The 27,436-nt window shown below is 41.7% G+C and overlaps 2 protein-coding genes across 4 annotated transcripts; one reads left to right on the top strand and one right to left on the bottom strand.

Moving 5' to 3' along the window:
• The first annotated feature begins 1,985 nt into the window (after window positions 1-1,985).
• Window positions 1,986-17,468, top strand: spata6 (spermatogenesis associated 6). Of its 3 annotated transcripts, XR_006054300.1 has the most exons (12): window positions 1,987-2,355; window positions 4,018-4,155; window positions 5,160-5,208; window positions 5,341-5,382; window positions 5,522-5,640; window positions 8,050-8,130; window positions 10,657-11,079; window positions 12,249-12,351; window positions 13,357-13,397; window positions 14,114-14,277; window positions 16,285-16,993; window positions 17,119-17,468. XR_006054300.1 is itself a non-coding variant. In XM_042220075.1 (11 exons), exons 1-11 carry the CDS (start codon window positions 2,272-2,274, stop codon window positions 16,397-16,399), a joined length of 1,359 nt encoding a protein of 452 aa, XP_042076009.1. In that variant the 5' UTR covers window positions 1,987-2,271; the 3' UTR covers window positions 16,400-17,468. The 3 variants fall into 3 exon arrangements, 2 of the variants coding, with proteins under 2 accessions (XP_005920825.1, XP_042076009.1); XM_042220075.1 differs by having other exon boundaries at window positions 16,285-17,468; XM_005920763.3 differs by lacking the exon at window positions 8,050-8,130 and having other exon boundaries at window positions 1,986-2,355; window positions 16,285-17,468.
• Window positions 17,469-17,520: 52 nt separating this feature from the next.
• On the bottom strand, window positions 17,521-26,668 carry dnttip2 (deoxynucleotidyltransferase, terminal, interacting protein 2). The gene is made up of 7 exons (XM_005920761.3): window positions 26,547-26,668; window positions 22,142-24,165; window positions 19,844-19,982; window positions 19,528-19,623; window positions 19,223-19,387; window positions 18,947-19,056; window positions 17,521-17,936 (listed from the first exon to the last, which is right to left on the bottom strand). Exons 1-7 carry the CDS (start codon window positions 26,619-26,621, stop codon window positions 17,840-17,842), a joined length of 2,706 nt encoding a protein of 901 aa, XP_005920823.1. The 5' UTR covers window positions 26,622-26,668; the 3' UTR covers window positions 17,521-17,839.
• Between the last annotated feature and the right edge of the window lie 768 nt (window positions 26,669-27,436).

The following is a 27,436-nucleotide window of genomic DNA, read 5'->3' as shown; positions in this document are numbered from 1 at the left end:
TGTGTGTCGTGCTTCTCTGAGGTTCATCACTAACTGTAAATTTCAGACTCACCACTGTGAGTTATACTCTCAGGTAGGATGGCCTGCTTTGGTAAGTCGGAGGAACTCTCATTTATACAGTTTTATATATAAGGCGATACTTGGGTTGCTGCCTTCTTATCTATGTTCCCTGCTTGTAATGAAACATGTTGGTCGGTATTCTCTTCGTCCGCATGGCTACTTGTTGCTTTCTGTTCCATTTGCCCGAACTGAACTTGGTAAAAGAGCTTTTGTCCATTTAGCACCCTCGGCCTGGAACAAACTGCAGAAGGAAAATGACTGAATTCATTTCATTAAGTGCTTTTAAATCTAAACTACGAATCCTTGAGGCCAAGTCCATAACATGTAACTGTTTCAATTAGATTGATTGTCATTTTAACTGACTTTTTTATTTTTGTTTGAATTTTATTGAATTTTTTATTTTATTTTATTTGTATTCTTTCACTTATTGTTGCATGTGTGTTGTTGCTGCCTGTGTTTGAGTAATTTCTGTAACTGTGAGACATCTGCTGCTGCCTATCTTGGCCAGGTCTCCCTTGAAAAAGAGGTTTTTAATCTCAATGGGATCTTCCTGGTTAAATAAAGGTTAATAAATAAAGGTAAATAAATAAATAAATAAATAAATAGCAGCTTCAGTGTTTGACGACCAGGACGAAAACCACTCTAATGGATCTGAGTCTCAATCACCCAGGCATAAACCTTCTCGGGGTGATTGGAAAGGTTTAGGTAACTGTGACCTCATAAAGCATGACCATGGCATTCATACGCCAAGGTTAACAGTGAAGTCTGGACAGAAATATGATTTATGCTTGACTTGTTCATAAAACATACAGTTGTATGTGGCGTGTGGAAGCTTCTGTTTGATGCTTTGCATGCATGTTGCAGTATCATAATGTTAAAATGAAGTGAGAGAAAATCAAAATATAAAGCTTCAGACCATAAAATAAAAACAATCAGAACACAGTTGCTGTGATCATTCACTGAGCTGAGGGCAATGGCACAATTAGCTAATGATTCTTGTCAGTTTCATATTACATATACCCATTTGACCCATTTTATTCATAAAAATGAGGATGTTTCCAGCTTTATGCCTCACTCCACACTTTCCTCTTGGTCATTTGCACCCTTCCTATAATGATTCATTGTTTCTAAGGCTCATTCAAAGGCACTTTGCTTTAACGCCATGTCCTCAGACATGAAGTTGGGCAGGAATGTGGCTCGAACCTTCCTGGATTACTACAAACTCAATAACTTCGTTAAGGACAACAGACCAACTCCTATTCAAAGGTAAAACTGTATGGCACTAGAATTAGATATTCATGAAAGCAAATCTATCTGTGACTATTGTCAAATCTACTTTTGTTTTTCCTCTTCTCTGAATTTCACGCTGTCACTGATGTTCGTCTGTTTTTGTCTCCAGTTCTGGGGTGATGTCCCAGACAGGCAATGGTGTTGGCAGAGACACAGCAGACCGAGAGAAGGAGAAGAGCGAAAGTGTCGGGCACTAGACAGCCAGCCAGACGGACACAGGCTGAGCATGTATAAAATGCAGAGCACTGTGGCAGGAGAATCCTTCACACTTCATTGTGTTTATAAGCTCCACATCTCCCTGGCTATAAAGACTTATTTTCACAGATTTGTAACAGTGGGATGACTGGTACTTGTAGGACTAAACCCAGAAGAGGCTTCCTCCTGGGTTATAAAGCATGGACTGTTGAATACCAAGAGGAGACAGACTGGTTATTCATCTATGTTTCCATCCAAGGCCTTCATTTGGCAGCTCATTTTTTTGTTGAGAAGAAAAAAGTGCATGCGCTCCTGTTGTCCCCCCCCCCCCCTTTTTTCCCCCCAATTTAAATTTTTATCTCTGATTGTATTATAATTAGTCATTAAACATTAAAGCAGTTAATTATTATTTGTACTTGTTGCTCTATTATAACAATAATATTGAGGAGAGCTTTACAGTATATGAAGACTAACTTCAAAGCTTTTTTAAATTTTTTATCTGTGTTCATAGTGCTAAAAAAGAGCATTTTTACATGGTGACTTGAGGTTTTAGGAAACACGAACACAAATCCAGGCTAAAGTGCGGCGATGTGAGCACACGTGCAGTGATTGTGTGTGCGAGCAAACACGCTTTTGATTCGCCACTTCTCTGTCACGTGACCCCACATCCGCTCCCTGACTGTTGCTGTTTGGCAGCTATGACAACGAACTTTGAAAGTTAGATGAATGGCCTCGGTGAAGAAGAAGTTTTCTTCCTCTATAGGGTATCAACATTGTCTGAAATGCACGGTGTACTTGGACATTCAGGCAGTAAGTGCGTCTTTATGCTGCTGCTTTGGTACGAAATTCAAAATGTGACCTGATGCCGTAGCTTATTAACGTTTGCTAGCTAGCGAGCTTACGTCCTCTTTCAGCAAACCTTCCGTTACGGTTCCGTAAATACACAGTTAGCTTACCAGCTAACCCTAACTGATACAAAAGGGTTATCCTGACATGTCTCATTAACTTACTAATTCCTCCTTGTCGTTACCAGTAACGTTAATACTGATGCTGCCGTAATTATTCTAATTGAGTCACTGCAATTAGTGCAAACAGTTAGAGGTGATACGAAAGGCATGAACGTAGCATTAGTCTTTTTACGTATTAATATTTATGTCTGAGTCACTTCAGTATTAATCTGTTTATACATAAACCATTAATAGAAATATTGATGTCCACTAATGACCCCGAGGTTCTGCTGTAAAAGCTGATTGTAGTGGTTTAATGTCCATTAGGTGTTTTTAAGTAACTGAAAGTAATTCGTTTTTTCATAATTTATCTGTGTACGATAAGCGTCATTTCCTGTTTCAGTAAACTTTGGGTTGACCTTAAAGCCCACTTTATGCGTGAGGATGATTTCCGTCCCGTTTATTGCTTCAAGTTCATAAAAGTCAACACAACTGACTGTCACAAAAGTAGGTGTCAATATGAAATACTTACCATAGAATACGAAATTGGGAAAATGAAACGGAAGGTTTACAAGACAAGAGGCCGAGATGGAGGTTGCAGAGTTGAAGATACTAAAAGATCTTCACGACGAGGGACAGCATTAGAAATGAGTACATCAGAGGGACAGCTAGTGTTGGACAATGTAGAGACAGAGTTAGAGAGTCTAGGCTGAGATGGTCTGGACATACAGTGGGGCAAAAAAGTATTTAGTCAGCCACCGATTGTGCAAGTTCCCCCACTTAAAATGATGACAGAGGTCAGTAATTTGCACCAGAGGTACACTTCAACTGTGAGAGACAGAATGTGAAAAAAAAAATCCATGAATTCACATGGTAGGATTTGTAAAGAATTTATTCGTAAATCAGGGTGGAAAATAAGTATTTGGTCACCTCAAACATGGAAAATCTCTGGCTCTCACAGACCTGTAACGTCTTCTGTAAGAAGCTTTTCTGTCCCCCACTCGTTACCTGTATGAATGGCACCTGTTTGAACTCATCATCTGTATAAAAGACACCTGTCCACAGCCTCAAACAGTCAGACTCCAAACTCCGCCATGGCCAAGACCAAAGAGCTTTCGAAGGACACCAGGAAAAGTATTGTAGACCTGCACCAGACTGGGAAGAGTGAATCTACAATAGGCAAGCAGCTTGGTGTGAAAAAATCAACTGTGGGAGCAATCATCTATCTATTAAGTTAGATATAGCAAAATTTGACACTAATGTTTTCCACATTGTTCCACAAAAACATTTTCTTTGACCTTAAATTACCAAGATTGTGTTACCCTAACAGCAGTAACAGTAGGAAGTCTTGATGTGAGGGATTGCACATGGATTGCGTATTTTAGTAATTGTTTATTAACTGCTGTTGTCTTTGGGATATTTGCAAGTGTGCTTCTCTTGATGAATGCACTCTTCCAAACACGTTTGAAAACCATAATAAACGAACACAGTAGAATTTGTGCCCTGTTATACTGTTCATAACCAGGTCACATGCCCGGGAGTGCTACTGTCTAAGAAGTATGATATCTACCTCCGTGTCTGCATCATGGGCCAGTACAGGAAGACTGCCTGTGTGCCTCCGGACTTCCCTTTGCTTTTCCAGCACAAAATGGTTTTTGTCAAGGTGAGAATAAAGCAATTTATTATAGAAATAAAGGACGGCTCCTTGATTTGGGCACAAGATTTCCATCTGCCTGTGGGAGTTTTAGACTTGGCAATAAAAGTGTATAAAAGATCATTAAAGTAAAAGGAAATTCAGACAGACATAGATTTACCCTACATTAGTTATAGTGTACATTAACAAAAATATGAAAACATACAGTATTAAAGCCTTATCATACAGTTTTTGCTCTTAAGACTGTCAGAATCATCTTATCTTATCTTTGCATTAAATCTTAATGAAGTTTGCTGAGATAAATTTGCATTTTTAATGCACAGCTTAACCTGTGATAATTAACACATGCGGGTGACATGGGCGGAGTACATAAGTTCTTATTGCTAAGTGGTTTTCACACATTAACTCCAAGGATGGAAGGCAGGACGGCATACAAAATTTGTCCTTGCTCACATGTAGCATACACCTGTTTACCTGCTCTTATCTTTGCTCTGCCACCACACAATGTGTTTTATTTTTTATTTTTTTTGTCAAGGTAAAGCTATTTGCTACAGAAATAAAGGACGCCTCCCTGTGTGAGACACGGGATTTCCATCTGTCTGTGGCTGTTTTGTTTAGACAGGATGCAGGAATTCTAGTGGCTTTATGTCTATATAAGCTTTACTTTTATCTACATTTGATTCATCTTAAGAGGTGTCCATAAGTGTTTTAGGTGCTTTTTAAAAAAAAACAAAACTTTTTTCTTAATAAAATTGTTACCTATATGTTTAAGCCTTTTGTTCTTTCTTATGTGGGCCAGCATTCATCCATAGTTAGTATTCAGGTGGTGAAGGATTATGAGCCCACTGTGCCTAATAACCAGCAACCCTCCAGTATGAACATTAGTGTCCTAACTCTTAGTGAGAGGGACCTTGTTTTCCCCGGGGAGACTGGTACGCTTAGATACTGGCCTGTCCGCCAGATCTTGTTATAAGTATTGATTTGCTTTGTCTGTACTCTTTGTGTTTTCCCAGATATTCCCCGGCGTTGTTGACCCTGCTGATGTAGCTGACCTCCTCGAAGGTAAACGGCCTACTGGGATTTGCTTCCTCATCTCTTAGTCCCGAATCCTATCCTATGAAAGCTTATTGGCTATTAGCTGAGATACCGATCATTAGCTCACAGTCTGTTTATACTTTCCTTCCTTCCTCTTAGCTGACACAACATCTTTTGAGCTGATTCAGTTGGTGCCTCCAGGTATGCTTTCTGATGATACCAAATGGGCCTCTTAAGTCCCCACTGTATCCAGTCATTACACTGCAAAACAGGATATTTAACTTGGACTGTGTGTGTGCATGATCCTGGGGTTTTTTTTGTGTGTGTATATGGGTTATAGAAGGTGAGGTACTTGCCACAATGGAGGAAAGCAGCAGAGATTTCCTGTATCCAGGTCCCAGGTGGAGCTCAAGAGTCGCAGAGCGAGAAATACTGATGAAAAGATCATCCTCATTTCCTGTAAGCGTTTTCTGTTTATGCCAACATCCTAACATTTATCACAATTATGTGTTAGAAAGCTCTAAAGAGGCCATATAGGTGGTTTTTTGTTTTTAAAGTTATACATTGAGTGTGAGCATTAAGGCCCGTTTATAAGTGACTTACTGCTACTTATGTAAAAATCAAAACATAACTTTAAAAGTGTCTTTACAGCAATTTTATGATCGATCTCATATATAGTCAGTGAAAGAAAATAGTCAAAGGTTTTTTCTGTGTCGTACACTAACAAAAAAGATGTTTGAATTCTTTACATGCATGCATATATTAATCCCTTATCATACACTTTGCCCTTTTTTGTTTTCTGTTTAATGATTAAAATCATCTTAACTTTTCATTAAGTCTTCAGGACATTGAATTAGCACTAATATGAAGCCATTTTCGCACATGCTAGCACACAACAGGATGCATTCCACAGCAAACGCAGTTAGGAATACTGTGCCTGTTGTAGGGGAAGGTGCAGGAAATGATGCCCTCTCGCTCACTGTAAATTTAACGGACAGTTATATGCCAGCAAATCAGAGATTCCTCAGAGTTTGGACCTGGAAACTGGCAGGTTCAGTGTCCGGTCTGACTACGTCAGTCATTTGCATTCTGACATGCACCTTTGTCAGGTAATGTTTAGAAAAGTTCAGGGCTGCAGTGTATTTCTGAAAACTGCTTAATAAAAGTCAACAGCGCGCCAAGTATGGACAATAAAGGTGCAAGGAAAGAAAATGCAAACACAAGAGAATCCAATTGGAGGCATTCCAAATAAATCAAAGATAAGAAATAAAGGTTGTTTAATATCCTGTCAGTGCATAAATGTACATGTCAGATAAACATAAGCCACGGACACTGGTAAGTTTCAAGTTATTTTACAGCAGGCTGGTAGTGAGCCTTTACTATTAAATACTCAAATGCCAATAAACGGGATAAATGTTCTCTTTAGGCATACAGCTTTATCTAACCTTGTTTTTCATCTTTGGTGAAGAAGCAGGAAGCAGAGTTGTTCTTCAAACAGAGTTTCACAACCCAAAAGTCTCCAAAAGAGCTTGTATGCTGTGCAAAATGTAAATAAAAACCAGGCTGCAATATTTTGGACGTGATTTAGACACAATTCTGTGGTGGAAATCGCTGTGTGGGCCTGAGAAAACTTTAAAAGAGCACAGTTTGTCACCATATCAACAAATGCAAATGCAAAAAATCCACCATGCAAAGAAAAAAACAGATGCAAACGAGATCCAGGAACGCTGCTGCTGCATCTGGGTTCGAGCTCGTTTAAGATGGACTGAGGTTAAATTTAAAAAGCATCGCACGGTCTGATGAATAAAAATGTAAAATTCCTTTTGCAAACGTGGACGCTGTGACCTCTGAGCTTGAAAAGAGAGGACGTCTTTTTTTTTTTTTTTTTTGTGGACATGTGTGAAGTTTGTTACATAACATCCATTCTTAAATTTTCAAGTAGTAGTCAAAGTCAAGGATTTAAACTTTAGTCTCTCACTGAAGTTCGAAATGTTCCATTTGGCAGTTAAATGCACGAGTGTATATTTCATGCCTGTGAAGGGTCCTGATAGTAATTTCAAATAGCACAATACTGAATTAGTTAAAGGAAGGAGGATATTCCTGTCAACATAATCCACGTGTCACAAAGACCGCACGCCGCGTTCACCACGGGATCCAGTTTGAGTGGCACCAATATTGCTCGTGTCATTCATTGTTGCTCACTCTAAGTGAGTCTCCTCCTAATCTCAGTGGCTCTCGCGTCGGTGCACTTGACAGGCAGCTACACCACCAAGATAACCAGTTCAAAAGAACTGTCTTGTCTTAAACTGAAGTATTGTCTTCAGAAAAGATGGCATTTTCCTCGTGCAGCTGTTGACTGTCTTTGCTATACAGACATGAAAATGGAGCTGAGAACTTCCTGTCTTTTCAGTCATTTTTCATCTTTTTTCTTCTTCTTTTTTCTTTTTTTTTTTTTTTTTTGCTCCCCCCTCTTTCCTTTTTATATAATCCAAGTCTTCTCTATACCTCTTTCCTACCACTTCATCTCTCCATGTCTGCGGGTTGCTTTTCTATCCTCCCCTTGTCCTCCAAGGCACTAACTGGCAATATTTAAATGTCTTTAAACACCTCCCACCCCCCCTCACCATTGCTTTTATGTGTTTGTGTTTGAGGTCCTACATAGCAATTTAGATGTCTCTCTCCAAATGCCGTATTATTTAAACATCACTGGAGCCTTTCTCTTCTGTGAGATTTGTTTTTCTCAACCCAGGCGCAGATTGAAGATTTGCAGTTGTAAATTGGTGTTCCAGGCAGCTCTGTTATTTGTCTTTTTGTCTTCATCTCCCTGTAAAAACCCCTGTGTTTCGTCTATTGTCCCTCTCCCTCTAGGGAATCTCCCCTAAAGTAGTGTTTTCCACGACATCAGTCATAGAAGACAGTGATGGGAGAGACAACCGGACAGCCTCACCTGTAAGCGTCTTTTTATTTATTACATCTTTGAGGTGTTTGCAAACCCGCAGTCGCACACTGTGTGTCCAGTTTTAAATTAATTGTACTTTTGCTGCGTGCTCGGCATCGCCGTGCCAGCGTTGACCACAACTCGAACAGCGAACATTGATCTGTGGAGGGCTCTAATAGGAGGTATCGCTTGCCGCCACATACGACCGTTTCCACTATACATATCCAACTTCTATTGTTGCCATGGCTACTGCATTTATCCATCCATACTGGCAGTGTTTCAAGGGTATCTGTTCTCTGAATGTAATTACAGGGAGGCAGATTGGTGATGCTGATAATGAGGCTTGTCTCACATGTCCGAGTGCAGGGAGTTAGAACAGAATCAGCCGGTTAGGTTTGTTTTTGGGGTTTTTTACTGTAATCATGCAGATGATGGGTCACCTATAAATCTTCTTTGTGGATTTTTAAGGTTTACTGTGCTTAGGTCGGTGCAATGACATTTTAAAATCTTTTTTCCCCTGTTAATCATCAAAAAAGGAAACTAGGAATGAAGTTTGCCACGGTTTTCTCATCTTAACTTTACAGCGGTTTGATTTCTTTGCATGTGGGGATTCGATGGGTTGTTACTGACATCTGAAGAGAATTTAATATCACTAGGACCTGGCGTCGTTGTTGATGTGTTCAGTTCTTATTTTGTTATGTAGGACAATAAGTTATATATCGAATCATTCTAAAAACTAGTACTAGCCTTAAGCTGCAGCCACAGGTATAACAGCTGATTCGTGGTCCTGTATGATTCTGCGTACATGTGCAGAGTGTGTACGCAGGTTATTTCAGGAGATGAATGCCGAGAGGGTGGAATAATGATGAAAAAGGTATTAGCAAAATATTTCACCAGCTTTCTAGTTACGAACATGTTATCCATCACACAGAGGCTCACATTCCTCCTCTTCCCCCAAAAAAGAAGAAAGAAATGCTACGGTGAATTTCCCCGGTGCGGTAACCTAAGCTAAGCTATTTGTTTAAATGGGATGTCGGTGACAGTGAAGCAGATTGTCAGCGTGTTCCTCCTGGCCCCTCGGGGTGGATGTCTGGATCAGAGCACCACTGTGGCTGTCAGACAGTAGAATTTCTCCATTTTCTCTCTCCTAATGGCTCTTCAGCATCTAGGCAGCTCCCTGACTACCTGCCCACCCAGCTGACAAATCATGTCTTGTTCTAACAGAGATGTGGAAAAATTGTGACTTTCAAAAAAATCTCTAAAAGTGTTCTGATGAATACGCTTTTTGTGTGTTTTCTCATGCTGTGTCCTGAATCCTCTTTAAACCCTTTTATCTGACTTACAGATGTTATGCTAATGTCAGTTTGTGACTTTGGGTCACACCAGAAAATAATTTAGCTACTTCTGCAGTTTTTGTGAGTGAAATGTTGTTATGAAAGTGAGGATGAATAGCTTTTGCCGATATGTCCTATAACGTTCCAACTAGCACCATCACACCGTCACACTATAGTTGGTGAAACTCCCCCAAAAACCCAACTTTTTGTTTAGTTCACTTAATGTTGACATGAATTGTGCTTTTATTTAGCGCAGCATGCTGAAATGACGATAGTCAGTATTAAATCTTGCTTATTGCCATTGTTGGATTTGCAGTATGTAGTCGTCTCAGCTTGATGAGTGCATTGATAATTAGCTCGATGTGCCACTGTGCAGCTTTACAAAGCCTCTTGCATGTTTTCTGTGGACTGTATCCCGAGCTTTGTTGAACTGTGTCTTTATCACACAAACCCAGATAAGACTTCTCCACTCAGCCGGCCACAGGAAAAAAAATGATTCGCTCTCGGTGACCATCCACCAGTGAAGACGTAGAAGAAAAAGGAGAAAAGAGGAGCCAAAGGAAGTCAGCGATGGTGGGGGATTAGAGGACGAGGGCATACTTGTCTTAATTCTGTTAAATCCGATCATTCTCAAATGGCACCAGCCACAATGAGAATTTATTCATCATTCGGTTTCTCTTAAAAATAGTTTTAATGTTGTGTGATTTCCCTAATTAGCATTTAGATTATCTTTGTTTTACAGCCAGGTAGTGCCTCTTTATCATATTAGACTGGAGATGGCCATCAAATGCAATTAACATTTTATCTTAACTTATTTATCCCCGGCTGGCATTACCTGCAGGAAGTGGGATATTGCATGGGAGAATGATGTTAGTGGCCATTAGAGTTATTGAAGTAATTCTGCAGAGGTTGTCTCCATGGCAGTGCTGACTGCGAGAGCTGTTGTTGTAACACTTAAGCTGAATGATTTAGCTAATGGTTTAATGGTTTTGTCCAGGGAGAGCAAGTCTGTGTCAAGAGTGAGAGCAGCTGCCTTAATGGCTAAAATGGCCGATGCGTCTGCGAAGGAACAAACTGTGCGGTTTGCAGAGAAACCGCTCAAATCCTGTGTGTCTCCTTAAAATTCAAATGTGAAGCTAGTTCAAAATGTTACAGCAGCATAACATTTTTTTTCCTCTCTCATGTTCTGTCACTTCACCCCAGTTTGGCTGTGTTTCTCCAGCGAGGCCATCCTTAACCCTTTCCAGACGGAGTTCAGCAAAAAAGCCTACCAGCGGGCATTTTTCCAAAGCAGATGGTGGGAAGTGTGTCTCTTTGAAAAGTGGGAAGGACAAGCTGAGTGTTGATGCTAAAATTACAAACTCTGCACCGTCATCAACATCCAGGCAATCCCCGCCAGGCCGCAGTCCTCCAAAAAACAAGAAGGGAAAAAAATGCGCCCTATCCGGAGTTTCTGCCGAGCGCGGCTACCAGCAGCCCACCGTTTCCTCAAGGACGCGAGCCCTGTCTCCTTACACCCACCGAAGGATGTGCCAGCTGTCCGAGGATGCCAGGCAGAGGCTCAGCCACCTCCAGCTGGGGCCTCACTACTTTAGGAAAGAAACCGAGAGCCCGACGCCCTTCTTGGTTTGTAGCATTAAGGGAAGAAAAAAAAACAACAACTTAGCATAATGGTTCATTTAATGCCAAAAATACACATGTTCAGTGCAGAGGGGTTATAAGATTAATGGATTCCTCTGCTGATGTAGTTCAAACCTCAGTGGGAGCGCCCCAAAATTTTGCTTAATCTAGTGAGCGGATTAAGTGGAGGGCATATTAAGAGAGCATCTTAATCTTTTTACCTGAGCCGTTAATGGATTTTGACGTCACGTACATGTTTCACTGTGTATGCGTGTAATATGGCCTATTATCCTCACCGAGGGGCTCGAGCACACTTTTAATAGCGCGCGTCCTGCATTTAGGCCGGGACGCTTTTATTTGTTAACACTTTAATTATTGCCGTATCGCTGCTGTTGGAGGTTTTCGCATGAAAGGGAGTGATTTTTGTGATCGCGCAGCCTTAGGGGAGTGCGTGCGATCGATGGACAAGAACAACACAGCCTTTAGTCCTCCGCCCCTCCCCTCTGTTATTTCTGCTTCTTCATTTACATCAAATCTAATCCCGAGATATGAATATCAGACTCCACTCGCACGCTGTCATTAAAGAAATTATTAGGTGCTGCGTTTGTTTTTGTCACACACATGAATGGAATTAACTAGAATACAATGGGCGTTTTATTAAGGACAGGAGCGTGCTTTTGCGCCTCTGAATTTCCTGGGGGAATCTCCTTTCGACAATTAACTCTGGTAATTGAGAGTCAAGCTGCAATTAACAAATAGATACCTAATGAAGTAGCCCCATTAGCCCCATGGTGAATGCATTATCAGTGCACATTTCAGAGCCTCAGCTCCTGGGTTGTGTGGAAAGGGAAGCTCAGCCCTACAAAGAATCAGGTGTGTTTTTCTGCGTACGTAGGTTTTTCTTTTGGATTTTTAGTCAGAGAATGACTAGGAGATAACAGTGGGAAGAAACAAGTGATTGTGGTTAATGTACACTGATGTTTATTTCATTTATCCGCTGTGACAGGAGAGACGCGTCTGGATTTGTTGTGCAAAGTGTTGCGGTTAACGTTTTAAAAAGGGGTAAAAACTCCCCAAAGTCCTCATTGTTCACTGGCGTTGTTTTACTGCACATGCAAAGTAAGTTAATTACGTTGTATAAAAGGAAATGAGCTTTTATTGTTGTTTGGTGCCAGGTTTCTCGCTGCAGCGACGTCTCTGAGATGGGAACGTTTTCCTCCTGTGCACTAAATACTAGCGTTCATCGGCGCTCCGTGAGCTTCTCGGCTGACCCCACAGGTAAACCTTCTAAACACATAAACTCAGTCCATGTATTGTAACACATTCATAGCTATCACATAGTGTATTTGCTGCAGGGTTTGTTTGTTTTCAAGCGTTTTTGGACAAAGCCCTGAGTGTGCTGAGTGCTTTGTCCAAATGCAGCCATCTGGATTTGGTCTCATAAAAAATGTGTTTACTTTCTTTTTTGGTCTGATGCCTTTAATAACATCCGAACGATAACATTGTGTAACAGTCTTGCAGATTGATTTCTGCTTTGGTTTGTTGAGCTCGTTAGGGGATATCAGTAAGTATGACGATCACTGATCAAATGCTCCCAGAATTCTTATTTCCTTCAGTCCTTTCAAATGAAAGCTACTACAAGTAGACACAGATGTAAATGCTCATCAGGCCCAACATTAAATCCTGCTGCCCAAACAGTTTTTACCTGTCGGGTTATGAACACAGCACCTCTTGAAGTGTCCCAGTGGGGTTAGGGTTGTTATTCAGGTCTGCATATTATGACCGGGCCTGTGCCACTGCATCCCGTGGGAGTGATTGGTATTTCTGGAGTTTCGATGCCATCACTCTGAGTCACATTGCTCTTGCTCTTCCTGGCCAGCTTTTGTGTAATGGTGGGGCCATAAACAGTGTAAGTAATGGATGTAGCTTCTGATCCTGAAAAATGAAGCCATCGTCATGGTTCCACCCATCTTTTCCCATCTTTTTCATAAATAAGTGGGATCCAAAATCCTGCCGAGGGTGGCCGTTGCCACCTGGACTCCAGTTATTTTGTCCGTGTTACAGTAGCACCCATATGAATGCTCGGACTCAACGTTTCCCAACATTGCATATGACCAAAGCTATTCTCTTCAGCTTCAGTGGTTTGATTTGATTGGCTCATGTGTGCGTATGCCTGTTTGTACAGCTGTTCTGTGCTGGGAAGCGGTGCTTCTTATTTAAAGGAAATACTGTAGGCTTACTCCGAATTGTATATTTTCCTAAAAACTTGCCTTTTCCTTTCAGATTCTTCTCTGCTTGGGAGTTACAGGCCAAGAACAGCGAGAGTAAGTCCAATTATAATATCAGTAACTGTAAAATACAATGAGTCAGGAATACTTCTGGTGCTACAGGACATCAGCACAACACTGTTCTGTAGTCTTCTCATTCTGCAGGTTAGGTTTGGCGGTCCAGCGGGCTCTGATTTTGGTCATTTTATGAGTATCAGTGACAGATAAACACACATTTTATTTATATTTTATTTATATTTAATATTCATTGTTTATACATATAAATTAGCCCTGTTGTTCATACTTTTGACACTGTGGTCAATTTCAAATCTAAACAATCATCATAGAAATTATATTGATGAAGTTGTCAGCCTGTCAAGTGGCCTGATTTTTAGATTTGAATAAAAAATGATCAATAAATAATGTAGATTTAATTCCTGAGGTGTGCGGTTTGAATTCCTTGGTTGGGAAATGTTTCAGAACACGCGATTAAGGTTTGGTCACCAATAGCTTCTAAAAATGGCCTGTATTTGTATAGCGCCTTACTAGTCCTTAAGGACTCCAAAGTGCTTTACACTACATTCAGTCATCCACACACATTGGTGATGGCAGCTACATTGTAGCCACAGCTGCCTGGGGCGCACTGACAGAGGCGAGGCTGCCGGACACTGGAGCCGGGGCTCGAACCGGGCAACCTTCCGATTACAAGACGAACTGCCAACTCTTGAGCCACGATCGCCCTCTAAACCCTTTTGCCCTCTGAAATCTTCTAGGTGGAATCGGGATTTGTGAGGGAGGACTCTCCTCCAAAGACTCCATCCCGACATGAACCCCAAATTAAAGGCCTGCTTAGAAGTTCTGCCTCAGCTCCCTCCAACCTGACTGTACAAAACTCCAGAAATCCTTTGAGTCGCAGCAGCCATTCCCTCAGAGAAAGGTAATCCTCTTTTCTTAAAAATATTTAAAATGACTGGATGTGTCAAAATTAAAACCATTTATTCCTCATTTTAAAAGAATCTAATGGCCAGAGAACAACAAAATCTGATTTAATTTCTCGTCATTATTCTCTGGACAAACTGAAGGCAGGTGTCATGTCTTCATTCATTACCAAAAAGTCAAATAAAACTGTATATAAGTGTAGTCTACTTTGAAGCACACAGACAGGTTAGAAAGCTTCCAGCATCACCAACCTCTGCAGTTTTTTGTTGATTCACATGCTGATGACAGAAAAAAGCAAATACGCAGTTAATGCGGTGCATGTTTGTAACCCGGCGAAGCATGAAATCTTAAGGTGTTTATCAGGAAAACACTGTGAGGATCACCTCTGAGCCCCAGAGTTAAGTTTTTCTGGCCACGAAAAACAAATCTGATTGTGTTCATACTCGAGGTACACACAGGAGTGAACATAATCCTCCTTTTTTTGTGATGTTTGCCCTGAATTTATCCTGATCCATCTGTGTAAATCATTTGTTTGCTCAAAAGATCTTAAAAGCAAAACATGCACCTGTAGGAGTCTCATTACAGTGTACAGCAAATATATGGAAATCCCGTGAGATGTTAGTCATACGCTGCTGCTGCTGCTGCTGGTCTGTGAGGTGTGAGTGTCTGTGTGTTTGTACACGCACATCCAATCTTTAATTTTGATCACACTCGACAGGCAGGATGAATTCCCCTCCACCTTTTAAATTACAGAAGCTGATGTCTTGTCATGTTTGTTCATTACTGAGAGAGGAGGCAGAGAGAAGGGAAAACAAAGAGGAAAATGGTATTGATTTGTGTTTCAGCTCGAGACTGATGCATTTGACCCGATGCACACTTTAATACATTCAGAGAGACCTTGTCATCGATCACAGCAGCTGCGAGTTGACAACGCCGATGGGACCGATGCTCCGTTTTGTTTGTTTGTTTGTTTCTGCTTCCCTTTTCCGTCCGCTCAGTCCATAAGTAAACAGTGGAATCAATGGACAATCTTAAACTGCAAAGTAAATTGCAGGAAATGAATGATACTTTTCCCTCAATTGGAAACGCGACAGGATTTGCTGGGTGGGAGATTAGAGTGGGCCTTTGTAGATTCCCCGCGACAGGGAGAGGGGCACGTCTTACCACGAATCTTTGATCTATAAAGAAAATGACAGATGCCAGTGGCAGCGTTTGCCCCCTAAGCCCCGGAGTCTCAGTCTATTCATGTCTCTGGATGATTTGTCCTTGATGACTTTTTGAAGCAGGTAGTGTGTTTATCTGATTACAGATGAAAAGCTTCCTTTCCGACACGAGCCGGGCCGAGACACCAGTCAGTCTGTCAGTCATCACCCCTCCGCCACCGACAAATGAACGTGGATGAGAGGCGATGCCGGAATTTATTTTTGTTAGTGGGATCTCCAGTTTCGTAACTGTCTGCGGTCAACGCGCAGACACATTTACACTGGGCCGATGGAGTCCGTTTATGCCGCCAGTTTAACGCGTAGCTGGTCGAGGCCCCACAAAAATGTAAATGCGGAGTAATGAAAGTCAAAATGAGGGTTTAGGTGGAGTTTTAAATGTTGTTTATGAAGGTTATGCACTACCAGGGTGTTGGCCCTGTCAGCCACTCGTCTTACCTTGGGTTACAGCACAGACTAGTGGACAAAAGAAGGTCTTGTAAGGAGAACAGTGTTTTTGTTAATGTATTTATTAATGAAGAGTGTGTTGATCACACACACACAATGTTAATTAAGGATTTATTAGAATAAACATTTTTATCTTGGGGACCCTTAAAACAAAGTCTATATCTATGCTTAGCTCTGAGGAATAAACTTTGAGGGTTGAAGACAAAGATCAAATTAAGACGAAGCTGTTGCAGCAATTTTTCTGTCTGTTTTTTGTTCAGTAAAGCCTGATGATAACCTGACACAACGACCAAGATACCTGTTAGTGAAAGTTTTCCATCTGCCTCTTTGTGTTCCAGACTCAGAGCCAGTCAGACCAGTCCTCCACACTGGGAGCAAATCCATAGCCGAGTCCAGAGGATTCTTCAGACTCACAAAACAAACCTGGACCAAAGAGCAAGCTTTGACCTTTAACCCTCTGATCTGACTTAGAAGAGACCAAATTATGGAAGTTGCCGTACTCAGAGTTTTAATTATTAGAGCAGTAACTGATAATGCACATATCACAGTCATATTTAAAAACAGGTTCTGCAGGCTACCAGTTTTGTACATACAGACACTAACACGTTAGCCTGTCACAGATATGCACATGTATCTTAATTAAGCTCTATTTCTTGTTCATTTAAATTGCAAACCTTCCCAGCACGTGCTGATTTGCTTTTGTTGGTGCAGAGGTTACATTCAAAAGCATCGAGGCACCACTTCACTCCCACCTCTCAGCTGGGCTCTTTTTTTTTTTTTAAAGAAAAAACCTGATGCTGTAACTGAAGTGAGACATCGCCTAATTTCGCTAAAGCTGTGTGTGAAATTGGCTCAGGTATAAAGAAGCTACAGTTTATGTGCGTGTGCGCGCGTAGGAAGTGACATAGTGGATGTAAGCTGCAGCTGTTAAGGGCTCATCTCTTGCAACACAAAGAAGAGACAAGACGGTAGCCAAGAGCCACTGTTGGGATCCAAGAGCTACAAGAGACTGCAGAGATTTGAGAGGGAGAGTGAGGAGGAACAAAGGTAATCCTGAATGAAAGCACAGCAGACACAGAGCTTTAATGAAAAAAATTAAGGCATTCGCTTTCACAGCCTTTACACCGAAACATCTGAAGTGTGTGTAATGTTTCTGTGCTACTGACACACAGGTCGTGTGACACAGAGGTATTTTATTCTGCTGTCAGAGCGTGGAGGCTCGTTTCACCTTGAATTGGAACTACAGCAGATAACGACGCAGTTTTGGTTCTTCGGCAGCTGTTTTTGTGAGTGGTTGTTGTTAACATAATGCAACATACAGCTGCACGACTTTACAGAGACTTGTAAGTGGAGGGATTTAACCATGCTAAGGTAACTTCAGGGTTAACCCTGATTTTTCAGTATTACAGGAGCAATAAGTTTAACACCAAAATTTCAGCAAAGAACATTTTGACAACCCCAAAGTTTTTGTTTCAGATCACGAGCTCTTAGAAAATTAATGAATTGCACCATGATTTTTAAATTTTTTTTAATTGTTCATGCTGTGTATTTTAGTGGGACTGATTGCTGTGCAGCAAAGCATTTACACTTGAATTGATAAAACTAAAAGTTCAGATGTAAATATGAGCATGTACACCATATTTAATGAGGACTATACAAGGATGTTTTAAAATATTGTTCTTACTGAATCAACTTGTCTGGGACTGTGTGTCTTATACAGCCAGCCTCTTGATGTATACACATGTAAACAGTCTATCCGAAGTGTCATGAATGAGTGTTTAATTTCCAAAACATTAAAAATGCTTCAAAAAGCCATTTTGTATTGATGAGCTTCATTTCTAAATGAGAGAAACGCCCCTCAGAGTCACTGTTCATCACATCAAGTCTTCAGATTTACTTCTTATGGAATTTCTTCTTCTTCCTGTTCTTCTTGCCAGCTTCCTGCGCTGCTTTCTCTGCCATAACATGCTGGTACCTCTTTTTGTTTTTCCTGGGAAGAGAAGGAAAGTGTGTATTTAATGTTTGTCTTTTTGTATCCAGTAACTGTGGCTTGTAAATTAGTTTTATATCTCTGCCGTAGCAAAGGTAAAGATCACTAAATGTACGAGTCAGACAATTCTACGCCTCAGAAATGAAGAACTGTGTTGTAAATGTCTGTAATTATTTGTGACGGACAGAAATATTTAGTCCTGTGTTTCATGCTTATCTTGGTAAGCGTGAATAAGAAGTCACCTCGTTCATAAAAAAGCATTTCACCTGTGAGGTTCTAACAGCTAATGGAAGTGCTACGTATTTAACTGGTAGTGTGGTTCCCCTGAAGGTGGACACTGCCCCACCCTGACATCATGTGTCATTCAGGTAGGTCAAGGTGTGAGTGGGAGTTAAATTGCCCGGGAAGGGATCTCAATACTGCGTTACACGTAGCTTAGGCCTCCACATTAGTTCAGCGATGGCTGTTCCAGGCGGATGTAAATGACCTTTGCTCTTCAACAATTCACATGCTGTCTCATGTGACTAACGACTCAGATGACGACGGGGTGGGTTAACGACTCAGGACTATCTGGAACATGACAACCTCACTAGAAGTGAAATATTTCATCATCTGTCAGAAGCAAAGAGCCTTTTGGATGACGTGAAACATCTAGAAACTTAAAAAGAAGTCTAGTTGCCGTTAGCTCAAGTGCTTAAAACTACCGTGATGTGAATGCAGACCCACACGGACAAACCCTTTTAAATTTTACTTTTCCAACTACACCTGAGGAGGATGCACAAACTAAATGTCTACATAATAATTTGTCGACAATAATTTGTCGGCTGACATAGTGGTGGCATTGTGGTTCCTTTTATGCTCTTAACCATATATAATTTAAAGTGGCTGAAAAAAATATAATTTCTGTTAATTTTTGAGAGTATTTCCAAGTCTACATGCCCAGTGGAGGTAGAGGGTGGAAGGGGAGATGTCTCATAATAAAACCACACCCACTGCAGGTGCCCACTTACTGTCTGAACTCTGCATCAGCAAGCAGCTCCTCCACAATGGTTCTCTTCCTCTCCTTCTTAGGGATACGGGAATGATAGAAGTCAGCAGCGTTGTCCACCACTGTACCAACCTGCAACACACACAGGAAAACATCACACTCAGCACACGCACTGATATTGATAGTGTAGTCCCTGAGTGCTCTGGACTATAAAAACAAAGTTAACCAACTTTTACAAAATCAATATTGATAACCACAAGTGTAAAGAACTAAGAAGCAGGGGGACAGTTCCACCGACCTGAAAGTATTTGGGAAAGCCATCTCTGTCGTTCTTCTTGTAGAACCTCTTAGGATCCAAGGATGCTCTCATCTTCAGCACTTGGAGGTCTCCTTTCAGCTCCTGAGTGATCTCCGGGGCCTTCATGTTAAACCAACCATCCCCTGTTGACTTCTCCCTCTCTGCCTGGGGAAAGAAAAGTGATGCAGAAACAACATTTGTGATGACTACCGTTTACTCTTTTAGGTATGTGTCACAGGTGACTGCACAAATGCAGAGAATAAAACTAGAATCGACCAATCAAAGCAATTTCTTTTCAAACGTACTCTGCGTTTCAGCTTTAGGGCATGTTTGGATTCACTGTATGGCGGCACAGCATCCTTCTTTTCAAAGTCTGGTCCAATCACACTCTTCTTCATCACCTGTGGACATCAACACAAACCACAACTCTCAAAAACAACTGAACTGTCAGAACACTCCACTGCTCCAAGATAAAAAGGTCAAAGTCAGTGAGAACTGTAGAGAAACCTTTAATAGCGCCACCTCATCGCCCTTGCATAGCTTTGGAGTTCATTATTCATTCTACACCACAGATCACCTTCAAGAAGAGGGGGGAAAGAAAGAAATCAATCGCTTATTTACCTCATCTTGGATCTTCTTTTCCTTTAGTTTTTGCAGTGAACTGGAGACAGGCTTTGATTTGCTGCCATCAAAACTGATGTATAAACCCCCGAGCTCCTTCACTTTGAGGCCGGGGTCAATACGGCTGGACAACTCTTTCCTGAAATGAATAGGCACAGGAATAAAAATTCCTCAGGAGGAGCAGTGGTGTCTCATTTCTCACCTCTGCACAGGTATAATAAAATCTAACGATGTGTCTGAACACCGTCTGCATGCTAACCTCACAAAAAGATTAAACCCAAAACGAGCTGATGCAAACATATTCAGCTGTGCTGCAGATACACTGCTGTCCTCAAATAATAAAACACCTAAAAGTGCCGCCCCGTCGTACAATACATGATTGTTTATAATAAATGTTATATATTTACAGTCCCACATACACAGTGCATGCTGCCAGATAGTATATAACACCAAATGTGTCTCAATGCGCAGCTGCAAATAGTCCCTAACATTATTGTACCTAAAAGTTTTTAAACAACACAGAGCTCTGAGGTCTTAGGACATTATTTAGGCTTGATTTTTTTTTTTTTTAAAGGTTAATTTGTGCTTCAGGTTGCTGCTAAATTTCTTCATCAGCGCCATCATTATCAATGATACCTGGCAACAGTAATATAATGTAGTAGAGGTACTGGTGCGGATTTTCCCCCAAGCTAATAATTTCTCGTTTCAAGTCTATGCTGAGCTAACCAGCGTTACATTTACTGTGTGGAATCGATCTTCTCATCAGAGAAGACGGTAGAGCTGTTCGATATAACGATATATATTGGATGATGATATAAAAACGTTTCATTTTACGCTATCGTTTGTTTCGTGGTGTCGCAAAATAAATTGTTTACGGCAATTTTTTTCATCGTTTTGATGGTCACTGTAGTGGATATATTAATTTCTTAAAGTTCTCTCTTTCTCTTATATTTTATATAACCACACTACAGACGGACAAGCGCCTGTTTTTATGCGTTGTGGTTAGCAACAACGACGGTAACAGCATGTGTGTCCGCTTGTTTATGTTCCACATAAAGTTTTCACAATAAAGCTCAAGATCCTGTTGAGACTTTTCAAAATAAACTGAATCACGTGAAAGATGCAGAGTATTTACAGATGAGAATTAAAAAAGAGCCGCCAGGTGCTAAAAATAAACCTTAAGACTCAAACGTCAGAACAGGCTTTTCCCCGCAGCACGCCGTGTAATAAATACTCACAAAGAAAACGGCAGCTGTTACAACTTATGTCTAAAAATGTATTGTTTCATGCATCGGTTAAAACACTGGACTCCAGCTACATGACGCACAGCTGGAAACACTTCACGCAAGTCGAGCTGCCCGAGATTCACAGAATTTACAGAAAATGTTACATTTTTGTGATTTATATCATTATCGGATGATAGAATTCTTATATGAGATTTTGGTCATATCGCACAGCCCTAGAAGGCGGTAAAAAAAGTTGTCCTTTCTGAAGTGTCAAACGACTGTGTTCAATAAAGTATTGCTCAAAATTGGTTCTGCCAGAGGTGTCTTCCTGTTAGAAGAGAGTTTTTCCTTCCCACTGTCGCCAAAGTGCTTGCTCATGGAGGGTCATGTGATTGTTGGTTTTTTTTTTCCCCTCTTCTCTTTTCACCTTACAATATAAAGCGCCTTGAGGTGACTGTTATTGTGATTTGGTGCTGTATAAATAACATTGAACTGAAACTTTCAAACCATTTAATGAAATAAAGTGTACCTACACATCTAAATTTTTAAAATCTGATAATCATCTACATCGGGGTGTCCAACTCCAGGCCTCAGGGCTGGTATCCTGCAGGCATTAGATGCGTCCTTAATCCAACACAGCTGATTTAAATGGCTAAATGACCTCCTCAACATGTCTTGAAGTTCTCCAGAGGCCTGGTAATGAACTAATCATTTGATTCAGGTGTGTTGACCCAGGGTGAGATCTAAAACCTGCAGGACACTGGCCCTGAGGCCTGGAGTTGGAAACCCCTGAGCTAAATGGTTACCAAAATATTCTAATGTATTTGGTATTTTGATTATTATCAAACTATGAAATGACCCCTCTTGCTCTGTAGATGGAGCTATTGCTTTCCTTGAATAGACCACTCCCATCTGGATAAAAATGTTTCATTACAGGATAAAGATGAGCACTACAAAACCATTTGCCTTGATTCAAGTGACCATTGCGCCCAAACCACAGATTCCAAAGGTTCAGGTTTTTCCTTTAATCTGTCACATGCCTCTACGGTTCTAATTCCTCTAATGTACTTACACATGAGAGTTTCTGCTCGAGAACAGGACTTTAGCATCGTTGTCGTCATCATCCTCGTCCTCGTCGCCAGCCTCATCCACAAACTCCTCGTCTTGCTCCTCCTCCTCAGCTCCTTTCTGCGTGCTTGCCTCTTCATCCCATCGCTTCTCTTTGTAGTAGAGCTCATCTGCATCTTCTCCCGGCCGCTTGTCAATCATAAACAGTCCCTCAATTGATGCAGCTCCAGCTTCTGGCTTGCTGCAAATTCCCCCTCTCCTCTCCTTCCCCCTGTATCCCGAATCCTCCTCTTCAGAAACTTCCCTCTCCTCCTCCTCCTCTTCCTCCTCCTCATCACTGCTGTCCAGCAGACTGACTGCTGTCCTCTTCTCCACGATGACGTCTTTGGGTTCAGAGTCAGAACCTGCTGTAACCTTGTGCTGCTGATATGATGTTACCTGAATGGACTCAACCACCTGCTGAGATGTGCTGACTTCCATTTCCTCCCCCACACTAGGCCGGTTTTCTACGATGACATCATCATCCACAGACTCATCTGGCAGAGGTGGGAGGAGGTCCACAGCTTTCTGCGTCTCCTTGGCCTCCTCTGTGGTTTCCAAGGCCCTCTCACATGTTGTTTCTGTAACTGATTGGCAAGGCTCTAACCGCTCTGGTGATGGGACTGTTTCCTGCATCACTTCCATCTCTAAAGTGTCCTCGTCTTTATTTCCAGCAGACGGCTCCTCCTGCTGGTTTTTGCTGACCACTGCAGGCTCGCTCACAGGTTCTGAGGGAGATGCATGGGAATCTTCTTTAGAGGCGAAATCCGTTTCCTTTTTTCTACCCGCTTTCGTGGACGACAGATCGGTACTATTCACACCCTCGTGATCTTCTACCGTTTGGCTCTCATCTTCCTCCACCACCGTTTCATCTGCATCCTCAGCAATCAGTGTGCTTTCTAATTTAGAATCGTTTAATGTGCTGCCCTCCTCGGCAGATTCTGATGCATTTTCTACGACGACGCTGCAGTCCTTGGCTGAGCGCCTGGAGGCCGGAGCACCCCGGCTGCTGTTCCCAGAGCCTGTGCGGCTGCTGCAGGGGGTCCCTCTGGCTCGTGTGGAGCTGGGGGTCCCCACTTGGGAATGCACATCCATAGCGTCTGAGTCTGAATCCATGGCTCTGAGAGTTGTCGACCTGGTCCTCCCACTTCTGCGACTTGTCAAACTGTAAGTAGGCCCGGACTCAAATCCTTCAGAGTCACAAGACGGAGGTTCACTAAGCTCTGCAGGGGCTGCAGCCTTTCCTCTCACTGCCCTGGTCTGTCGACGTGTTGGAGCCGGAGACTGAGAGCTTCCTGACGGCTCGTCTAGATGCATAGGAATGGGACTAGTTTTTCTTCTGGATCTCGTAGCTCTGCGAGTAGTGGACTTGGACACATCAGCTCCTGACACACTGGAAATGCAGCTGTCAGCGTCGGAGAGCTCAGACTCCCCAGTTTGGGGTTTGGCAGACGATCTGGTACGAGCTTTTCTCTGACTTCTGGTGGCTCTCTGGGAATCGGACACCACGGAGCTGCAGGACCCGGTGTCCAGCTCCAGGACAGCTTTTGCATCTTCCACCTTGACACAAGCAGCGTCTGAGCTTTCAGCCTTCTTTCTCGCACTCCTTAGACCACGTTTTGATGCAGACACTGCAGATGAGCACGACTCCACCTCAGATATCTCCTCCTCTTCCTTGTTAACTTTGCGGGTCTGTCTCCTTCCCCTGGTACGCGTCACTGGCAATTCAATGTCGGACACCACTGAGCAGCAGGACTCCGCCTCTGACACATCCGCCTCATGGACGGAGCCCACCGGGGTGGAGGGCTGCTCTGGACTGTGAAGCCTTGAAGCTCTGCTGCATCTCTTTTTTGTGGTGGTTGAGGAAGAACCTGAATTTTGTGCAGCACTTTGCTCAAGCTGACTGCAGGACTCCAGAACGCCATCGTGGGTAGGACTTTCTGCTTGCTTAGTAGTCCTCCTGGTTCTCCGAGCAGTGGAAGGAGTGGCCTGTGTGAAAGAAGCAAGGCACAGTTAGTGGTAAGGCTAGTTTACAGCAACATGGCTGAGACGATAAGCAGAAGATAAGTCTGGTGACATTTTACTGTCAAGAACTCAGACAGAGAGCTTGATATCCTGCAACAAATGCACTAGTTTCCAATACTAATGTGTCACAAAAAATCCTGTCTAATGAACGGCATGTACAATTTACACCTGGAGAGGCTTTTAATGGCTTCCCTCTACATCTGATCGCTTGGTCTGTAACAGGCCAGTACGTAGCCTGAGATCCTCAGACAGAAACCTTTCATCTGTTTCCGAGGCATGGCTGAAAATGCCTCACAGTCAAAGCCCTGAAGCTTTGGAACGAGCTGCCCAAAAAAATCCAAGTATGCAGAGTCCATAACCTTCTTTAAATCCACTCCAAACACTTTATGCTAGATTAAAATCGTAGCTTTGGTACTTCTTGTTCAGGTGTTTCATGCATTTCCTTTTTCCAAACATAACGCTTCTCTTTTCACCCAGAAAGTCCTGGTCAGCAGGGAGCACTTCAACAGGAAATCGAACCTCATTCAGGCTTCTAGCTTGTTCATCTGATCTTTAGCGGACTGCAGGTGGGGGAAGAGCTGTCCTTTTTACAGAGCCGTGGTTTTCACCTTGCAGCCTTGCCCCACACACACAGAGGCTTTTAATTGCTCAGTTGCCAATACAAGTTCCTTTCTGCCCTCACGGACTGCAAGCCCTGCTCTTACAGCAATCTCTGTTGATCAATCACTCCCGAGCAGCGCAGCAGTGAATCGTCTCCTTATGCTTGCCTTCCTGATCAGAATTATCATCCTTTAACTTTTATTTTTAGTCTGACATTTTTGTTTTCAATTTGAGTTTCAGTTTCCAGACTAATTTTATGAGTGATATTTTCAGATTGTCATCCTCCTCCTTTTGTCTGCTTCCTTCAACACATGTGTCACTAGGTCTATAACACTACACTATTGGGCCAAATGTGTGTTTTAGGTTATTTAATAATAAAGGATGATTTACTCATAAATATACACTGATTAGTGAGTTGTTAATTTTTTTAAAGAAATTGATGAGTTTCCATAAACTTAGAATTAATCAATCAAAAATATGCATAACGAGGTGCTGGTTAGTGAAAGCCGCCATGTTTCCTTACTATCATGAATACAGTGACTGAGCTGTACAGTGACATCACCCTTCAGGCCTCTAACACACGAAAACATGTATAAAAATGTTGCGTTACTCCTGATGTTGTTACAATTACTTATTGTCAGTAGATTAGACACGTGACCCTGGTGTTTTAAGACAATAACAGCTAAATTATGCAAGTTAATGTTGGGCTCCAGTGTCACATTTCCCTCTGACAAACAGTTTGTTACAGTCTCACACTGTGTGACAGTTTATTCGCTAAGTGTCCAAGTCCAACGGAGTTAGGTCCACTCTAACGAAAGTTTCATAGTCCTACAGCCTCCTCTACATAAAACAGACACGGACACCAGCCGAGGTAAACAGCAGACTGACAGCCTACACGCCAGAGCTTTTTGTCCTACAGCGGCCACCGTAGACGGGATTATTACACACTTAAACTGGGAGGGATAAATAAAAACGTAATTCGGCTGATCGAACGCCTCGGTCTACTGACATCTAGTGGTGAAACCGTGCAAACTAAACCTTTAAAAATTGCACAGCAAAATAGTAAAAATAATACAAACACACTTGCAATAAACATATACAACCATGGCTAAAACTGAATTTTTTAAAATTCGTTTTCGTTTTTAGCCTAACACTTAACTAAAAAGGTTTTTACACCTACTTTTTAAATTCTCTACAATAAACTTGGCCCAATGTATTTGTGCATTAACTCATCTCCACCATTATGTGGCGTTAGAAATCCTAATAGCTATATTAAGCTAACAGCTAATAAATAAACAGTTAATAGCTTCTCATTACCACCTTTTTCTTGAGGTTCGCGTAGTTTTGTTATACAGAAATATAACTGGAGTCGAATATATTAATATGGGCCTTCTCGTGATCTACTTTTAGCACTTTATGTGGAAATCTGTGGATTTTTAGGTCACATTTACACAATAACATGAGATGTTTACTCAAGCAGCACTTTACGAGAGTTAGACAGAAAACACGAGTAGGAGAAGAAACTAAAACTACGAGATGCTGTTATTTAGTCCGCATGTTTCTGTTTTCTGCGCGGATCCCTCACAACATGAACACAAGCTGGTAGAGGGTGAAGTCCACGTGAAGCTGGGGCAGATCCACACATCAGCTCTCACACACGTGCCAGGCGTATAACTCACTACCTGGACCTCCAGGTGACACCTGAACATCTGCAGCTTCCAATAATCTCCCTCTGTGACACGTACCTGGACCTCAGAGCGCTGCTCCGGGTCTGTTTTAGCTGGGGAGCTCACACGCACTCCTCTCCTGGTGGCCACCATCTTGCTCTCTCACAACTCTACTCACTTCCGGCATGAAGGCTAGACCCGACTAGTCAAATGAACGGAAATGAGGCACAGGCCTAACAGCAGATCACAGAGCAGGCGACTAACTCTCGAGTTGTAGTTTATTTATTATAATTATTATAACTATTGTAATTGTTGTATTGGAAGAAGTACTCAGTGAGAATTAACTAGGGTGACCAAGAGGACACTTGGCCCAGTCATGAAGAACTTTAATAGTACTGTTTGCTTAAAGAAAACTTAACATATCTAGACGATGCTCTGTGAGGTTAATGAATGGTGAAATAAAAAATGTCATGTAGGCTTTTACAAGTCAACAAATGCAAAAATAGAGGACGGTTGGTCACACTAAGTTAACATACAATCACTAATTTTAATATATCCTTTGATAAACTGCTAAGAATCACTAATTGGGCCCATCTGTGTCAGTTTTAAGCAACTATTAACGTTTCCAGTTGGGTTTAGACCGCAAAGAGACGGTTAATTATTAGATATAAAAGCCTAATGCTCAAAATCAGGAGCAAAACAACCTAAATTGCATGCTCTGTTTTGATAAAGGAGCACAAAATGACAAAATAACCAAAATTGTGTCATAAAGCATAAAAAAATTGGGGTGGGGGATACTATATATGTACAAATAACTATGTTCTTTATTAAAACAACACAAGCTTGCATATTAAGTCAGGGGTGTCAAAAATAAAGCCCGGAGGTCAAAATCGGCCCGACAAAGACTCAAATCCAGCCAGCTGGACAAATTCTTAATAATTCTTATAAATAAATAACATATTGCTTCA

This window comes from Haplochromis burtoni, unplaced genomic scaffold (assembly GCF_018398535.1).
Source record: "Haplochromis burtoni strain Fernald_Lab_line unplaced genomic scaffold, NCSU_Asbu1 Contig_42, whole genome shotgun sequence".
NCBI lineage: Eukaryota > Metazoa > Chordata > Actinopteri > Cichliformes > Cichlidae > Haplochromis > Haplochromis burtoni.
The sequence above is the reverse complement of the archived record's forward strand: the minus strand, read 5'-3'. Positions and strand labels throughout refer to the sequence as shown.